Source organism: Notothenia coriiceps, unplaced genomic scaffold (genome assembly GCF_000735185.1).
Source record: "Notothenia coriiceps isolate Sejong01 unplaced genomic scaffold, NC01 NC01_scaffold00003880, whole genome shotgun sequence".
Classification (NCBI taxonomy): domain Eukaryota; kingdom Metazoa; phylum Chordata; class Actinopteri; order Perciformes; family Nototheniidae; genus Notothenia; species Notothenia coriiceps.
Window position 1 is genome coordinate 25,280 of NW_011336581.1, and position 6,662 is coordinate 31,941.

At 40.3% G+C, this 6,662-nt stretch overlaps 1 protein-coding gene across 1 annotated transcript in view; it reads left to right on the plus strand.

Moving 5' to 3' along the window:
• Nucleotides 1-2,364: 2,364 nt before the first annotated feature.
• Nucleotides 2,365-6,662, plus strand: part of tmcc3 (transmembrane and coiled-coil domain family 3) — a 38,629-nt gene continuing 34,331 nt past the window's right edge. Inside the window, exon 1 of the mRNA XM_010766920.1 lies at nt 2,365-2,482. Within this exon, the coding sequence (XP_010765222.1) occupies nt 2,438-2,482 (45 nt within the window). The 5' untranslated portion in view covers nt 2,365-2,437. The remainder of the gene's footprint in view (nt 2,483-6,662) is intronic.

Consider the following 6,662-nt stretch of genomic DNA (forward strand, 5'->3'; position numbering starts at 1 on the left):
TGAGAGAGAACGAGAAAGTCCTTTGGCATCCTCTAGCGTCTCTATTTAGAAACCAGAGGAGACTTTGCTTGGAGGCAGCACCTCATTCAAAAATAATTGAAATTAATTAGGAGACATGCTTTGACAGATGATAATTGGCTGTTAAATGAGTGCTTCATGAACCGTTGGTTTGGTTCTCTCCTCTTCTCGCTGCAGCAGATTGCTTTTGGTCTGATTCATGCTCTGCAAAATGGAGCAGATGATCTCTCTGGCCTGTAGAAGTGCTGATTCAGCAGCGTTCTGAAGCTAATGCCAGCTTGGCACCAGGAAGAGGCTCAAGAGGGTCGCGTGATTCCTCTTGACGTCCTCGCTCACTTCATGTCTGGCCCTCTTTCCTCTCCCGTCTCCCCTCCTGCCAACTTTCGTATCTCTTATCTGTATTCATGGTCCATCCCCCATCTCCTCTCTTTGACATCAATGTCTCTCTCCCCCAGTCCTCTCATCTTGCATGTTTCATGCCCGAGTTCCTCCTAATACATGGGCTTCAGTGTGGGATCCTTGAGGAGTATCTCCAGGCTGCCACTCTTCGTCTGTAACTCTCCAAATGTTATTTCATTGGTGGCTACTTGATGCCTTATTAGCATTTTCTTTTGCATTTCATCCCAAATGTGTCCCTTTTCCTGTGTGTGTTTCTGCTCATAAATTAAGCTAAATGTGAGGACAAATCTAGCTAAAGCCCTTGCGATTTTTAAAAATGTTCTAGTCATCTTTGTCCTTTGTTTTTTAATTCCCAGAGTTCACCTGTCACTGATGTCTTATTCCTTACTTTGTCTGAACAGTAGGTGGAGCACCTACCTACTGAACACATCATTTATTATTATTTGAAAAATCATACTTTTTTTCCATTTGGTAATGTCCCGGGATGAAGAGAGCAGGTGTAACTCATTATTGTAATCACGGACAGATGACATGTAGGTGTTGCAGTTCTGCTTCATTCATGTAATCAACACCTGTGCTTTTTCTGCAAAAAGTCCTGCTGAGAATACAGGTAAAGTGGTCTGAAATGATATGTGCATGTCCTTTGAATAATTAGTTTAGAGAAAAGATACTGACTTTTTTTAAATTATTGTCAACAAATTAGATGAAAAATACCAATATCACCAACACTGATATATTCCCCTGTATCAACCAGTATCATTTATTTAGAGCAGAAATGTTGACCATTATAGCAAAGCTCATACGTTACTGTTCAAATTAATAATATTAACGTTGCCAGTGAGCTATGACAGTTATGCATCTTTTAGATTATATTTCTAAGTGTATTTGACCAAATTCACATTCCTTGTTATCAATTCAATTTAAATCAAAGTGTTTTATGTCAGTAGCTAAAGCGTAGTTGTTTGCGATACAAATCTGGGCTACTCCAACAGTGCAACATACAGTATAATTTAAGATATAAGAAGAACAAAGACATGAATAGTGCAAGAAATGGAATGTGACAGGTTGAACAAAATGATAAGGTGAAAAGTCTAAACCGTTGAGCTGTTTGTCCCCAGATAAAGATAACCGTCATGACAGAACCAAGGTCTTGAGTTGTTGCAGTGTGTCAGGCTGGGGCTGCACAGACGTCTCAGCCGGTTTCAGCAGGACTCATTTATGGGATGTAATGTGAATGTTGGCCATTGTTAGTTTTGGGCTTTACAATTCAGTGAAGTTGATAAAGAACATTAAACATTTGGCAGATTGACAAGAAACTAAATTGACCCTGCTCTCACACCCACTTGTAAAGTATATGGCTTTGAGCATTATGAGTGTTAGCAGAGTCCAACACACACACACACACACACACACACACACACACACACACACACACACACACACACACACACTTATCTGGCTGAGATAAGAAGTGGTCTCATGCAAAGTCCGTTCACCCCTCGGGGAGAGTGAGATTCCTGCGGGGGTGTGTGTGTGGGTGTGTGTGTGTGTGTGTGCCGTCCATTCCCCTAAATCTCCCGCCCCCCCCCCATTTCTCTCTCCCCCTTTCCTCCTCCATGGCTCTCCATCCTCTCTCTTCCCCCTCCTGATTGGCAGCTGAGCTTGTTTTGTGCCCCGGCCAGTGGAGGGTGGCTGATATGGATGAAAAACAGTTCTGGGCTCTGGCTTCCTCGTGCCTTTTAAGGTGGTCTTCCCTCCCTCCCCCCCACCAAAGTGTGTGAGAAAAACGCAGCCCGGGACCAGGGCACGTGACACAGGGTGAGATCTTAGGTGCACAGGGATCTGCTGGTTTGAGGGATCTGCACACAGGAAGCAAACTTATTTCGCAATAAGAGCGTTACACACACACTCCTCCCTCAGAGGGTAGTCCTAAGAGGCAGACATTTCTCTCTGATGTGCAGGACACTGCTGAAGCTGCTGGGGCATGCACTTTGACCTCAGGCTGTGAGGAAGAGGAGGCATGAGGAAGAACTACAGCGCTAACCCGCTCATCTTTGTGACAGAGGTAGCGTTACTGCACTTGTTATCCTATCCTACCTTCTGCCTTGTGTTTGAGTTGTTTGTTTGTTTGATGTGTAGACAAGGGATTTGCTTCTTGCTGTTTATTAAGGTCAGATGAAGTCAGTCACATGGGATCAGCAGTTCATTATTGCCCTCATGAACTCGACATGTACGTGAGTCACATGAGAAACCTCTATATGTTAGATAAAGAAATATCCACTGAATAGTTTTCTGTGTCAAGATTGTGGAGTTTGAGAGCTTTTCAGGCTTACTGGTAGACGTTACTCTAATGGATAATAGATGTTGCTTTATTTGTTCAGTTTTATACCACAGTAAACATGAGGTCTATATTATTTTCAAGGTTTTAAAGGCAGCACTGTAAAGAAAGAAGTCCTAATATGTCTCGGCTCATTACAGCGGTGTTAATAGATTACTTATTTTTCGTTTTGAAAGAGCAGGGATTATGGAAGTTGTTTCTTTACAGTTTGGGGTTGAGTCAGTCGGACAAGTTTCACCACGTCTGTGTCTGTGTGCAGCTTGTGATTGGTCTTTGCTTCCTGAATTAACATCCAAGGAATGTTCAGCCATTGATCCCCATGCACACCTCATAAATTACAAGCTTGTTTTCATTTTATCTTTCTTTGTTTCTTGCGCCTAAGGTTTCTCTGATTTGTGTTTTTGTGCAGGAAGCTATGTTTCTGTTCCCCCTGTCTTTATCTGTCCATCACAATCTCAGCCTCTCTCTCACAGAGTGTGTTTCCCCGAGCCAGTGCTCGCTGTGCTTTGGGCTGCCCTTTTTGTGCTGAGGCTGTGTTTCTGTGTGCATGCATTAGGTGCCTCAGCCTGCCACTTTATGCAGAACAAAATGCAAAAAAACGATGTTATGTAACCCTGTTCAGTTTAATGGGCCTCTTCCTGTCAAGCTAAAAGCCTTTGCAAGTCCACAAACAAGGAAACAATAGAAGGAAACAGTAGAAGGAAATAGTAGAAGGAACAGTCCCAGGACGTTGTTTTTTTATTGCTCACCAGTTTGTTTCTAAACTTCCTCAAGGTCTCAGCGCAGCAGAAAAGTCTTGCAAGAAAGCTGCAGTCAACGTGTCTATTCTGCTGAAGAGAGAAATTAGTAAAACATATTATGGTGCAGAATAGTAATAGAAGTTGTAAAAAGAAAAAGAAGCAATATTATAAAGAAACCGTAAAAATCTTTTTCTTACATAGATCTGCTAGTGATTGTCTTCTAGATTATTTTTTTTAAATTATTTTTTATTTTACAATTTGTACAATAAACAAAATGTGTACAATGTACAAAATACTAAATGTTTTTCCCAGTTTCTGAGAGTCTAGTTGATACATTGGAAATCTTCAATGAAAAGGTTGGCTTCATAAGTAACAACTTGCTTTTATTAACCAATTTGTTCAGTTTAAACTCACAAAGTCAATTACAATCAAAGATGTAGTCGAGAAGAAGACCACAATTGGAAACATTGTTAATATTAATAGTTTTAATTTCATTCAATATCAATAAGATTTGCTCATAACTAGACTAAATCTGTCTCTATGTATCTGTTTGTATTTTTTATTGGTATCTTGGTCTCTTTTTGTCCATTTTGAGTCTCTTCCCAGTTGGTACATGTCTCATTAAGAAACATTGTGCTGCCTGTACCCTGTAGGCTCTTACAGTACTAATCAATATCTTTGTAATAAAGTAAAAACTCCACTTGTATGTGGCTTGTAATAAATAACACTGTAACATCACTGGTAGCCGATAATACTTTATGTTTTAGCCGTTCATCTGAGGACCATTGTAGCCACAGCTACAATGCATCATGATGTCGTATCAGAGTAGATGCTTGACATCTTCACTGGACTCACTGCATTACTTTTTACATCAAGGTCAAAGGAAAGTGGTTAGGAAATGTTTGTTGTGTACAGCCACAGTGTTTACCCAGCTTCTGAGCCCCTGATATGTTGTAAAATCCTCTGTGTACAGTACATCTCCATAGCCTTAGAAAGGCCCTGTTAACCGTGGTCACTTCTATCCGTTTACCATGGAAACCATCACAGTCTCTCAGAAACTCAGCACGCAAACCCAGTCCAAGCTTTTCCCCCCCGCCTCTCTTTCGTTTAATGTGAGTGTTTATACCAGAACAGAGGTAATATCTATGAGGACAGCGCTGTTTAACGTGTAAACAACACAATCCTCTCGCTAATATAAAGTAGGTGCACTGCTGTGTCTCAGTGCAAGATGTTAGAGCTGCAAAAAAGGCTGTTAAATGACTTCTACATCAACAAGATGAAACTCTTTTTGACTTTACTATAAATAAAAAACATCCGGCTCCTTTATCCAGTCATATTTCTCAGTGGATTCTCTTTTCAGAAAACAATATATAATGCTGTTGCAACATGACATATACACATGAACATGGGTTCATCCCTATTATAAAACAACATTTGTATTAGTGTTTAGTTTAGGTTACATTTGTCAGGGTTGAGCGAAGCAGGCAGGACCCAAATGCAGATTTAACGGAAAATACCTTTATTTCAAGGCTACAAGATGTACAGAGCAGAACTCTCTCCCCCGTGAACACAGTCAACAACAAACAAGGATCTCACAAAGACTAACAGAAAAAGCAGAACCTAAATGCACACAGGACTAATGAAACAAACAAGACACAGGGGAGGAGGGAGGAGAAAACACAGGGGCACAAGGTGAACACAATCGGGTAATCAGGCAGGAGGGAACACAGAGACAGGAAGCAACAGACAAGACAGGGGTTGAACACTTTTCAAACTAAAACAGGAAACGAAAAAGACAGATCTACACAGGACAAAAATAAAACACAGACAGATTGTGACAACATTAAGGGTAAAAGGGATTTTAGCGGTCAAATGTATACTTCCCTAATGCTTTTAAATAGCCTTAATTTCCTATGAACTTCCTTCCCCTTTTGTATTGGCGACACAAAGTTAGATTTCATTTCAGCAAAAATCCCAGACAAAAACCAGAAAGCAGGTTATTATTTGTGGATTAAGCAACCATGATGTAGAATTTGATCATTCCCAAGCACAATTCCTCCATCTCGGCATTGAGCCTATGCACTTTTCTCTGCACACGTGGAAATGTCGTGTTTATTATATGTGATATAAGTCTGTTGACCCTGATGCATTGTGGGGCTTTACTGAACATGATCCACCCACACTGGTTAGTAGTCATTAATTGTGAAGTGAAATCTGAACCAACATACACAGTAATAGTCTATTCAAAAAATGATTCACTCGTAGCCATTGAGGTTTAATTAGAATATTCCATCCAACACTTACAATATGTCTCCTTTGGGGAGCTACATTAGATTTGTAATGGTTGGCCCTCATTTATTTCTCGCTCTTCAGGGTTAAGTGCAGTCCAATTATTTCCTATTATTCTTCTGCCACCTCTTGCTTTTTGCAATCTATTCCGGGTTTCTGCAATGCAAGATAAAAATCATGATATATTTCGAAAAAGGTTGCTTGCTTTTTTGAATGAATTTGTTCAGTTTAAACATACAAAATAAATTACAATCAAAGATAATTAAGAAGAAAAATACAATTGCAGAGATAACTAATATTAATAGTTTCAATTTCATTCAATATCATTAAGATTTGCTAATACCTAGACTCCACCAGATCATGTTTGTTTTGTAAGATACTTAAAAAAGGTAAATGTTGATGAATATTTAAAGATGGAGAGCAAACAACACCTCTACAGCAGTAGAGCAGTGTTTACATCACACACACACACACACACACACACACACACACACACACACACACACACACACACACAGCACACAACACAACACCACAACCCACACACACACACACACACACCACAAACCACACACACACACACAAACACACACACAAACACACCATAAGTGCCATACATTTAATAATAATGTTTGCTACAGAATTCGCCACTCAATTAAACAATTAAAACCCATGGCAACGAGAGAGGATGATGGGCCAGCCAGTTTTTCACTCTAAACTGGTGACACACATACCCGTTGACTAGAGAAAAAGAGGAGAGAGACAGAGTGATGTGTGTTGTGTGGTGTGTAGTGTGTGGTTTGGGTGTGTGGTGTGTTGTGGTAGTGTGTGTTGTTGAGTGTGTGTGTGTGTGTGTGTTGTGTGTGGTGTGGTGTGTG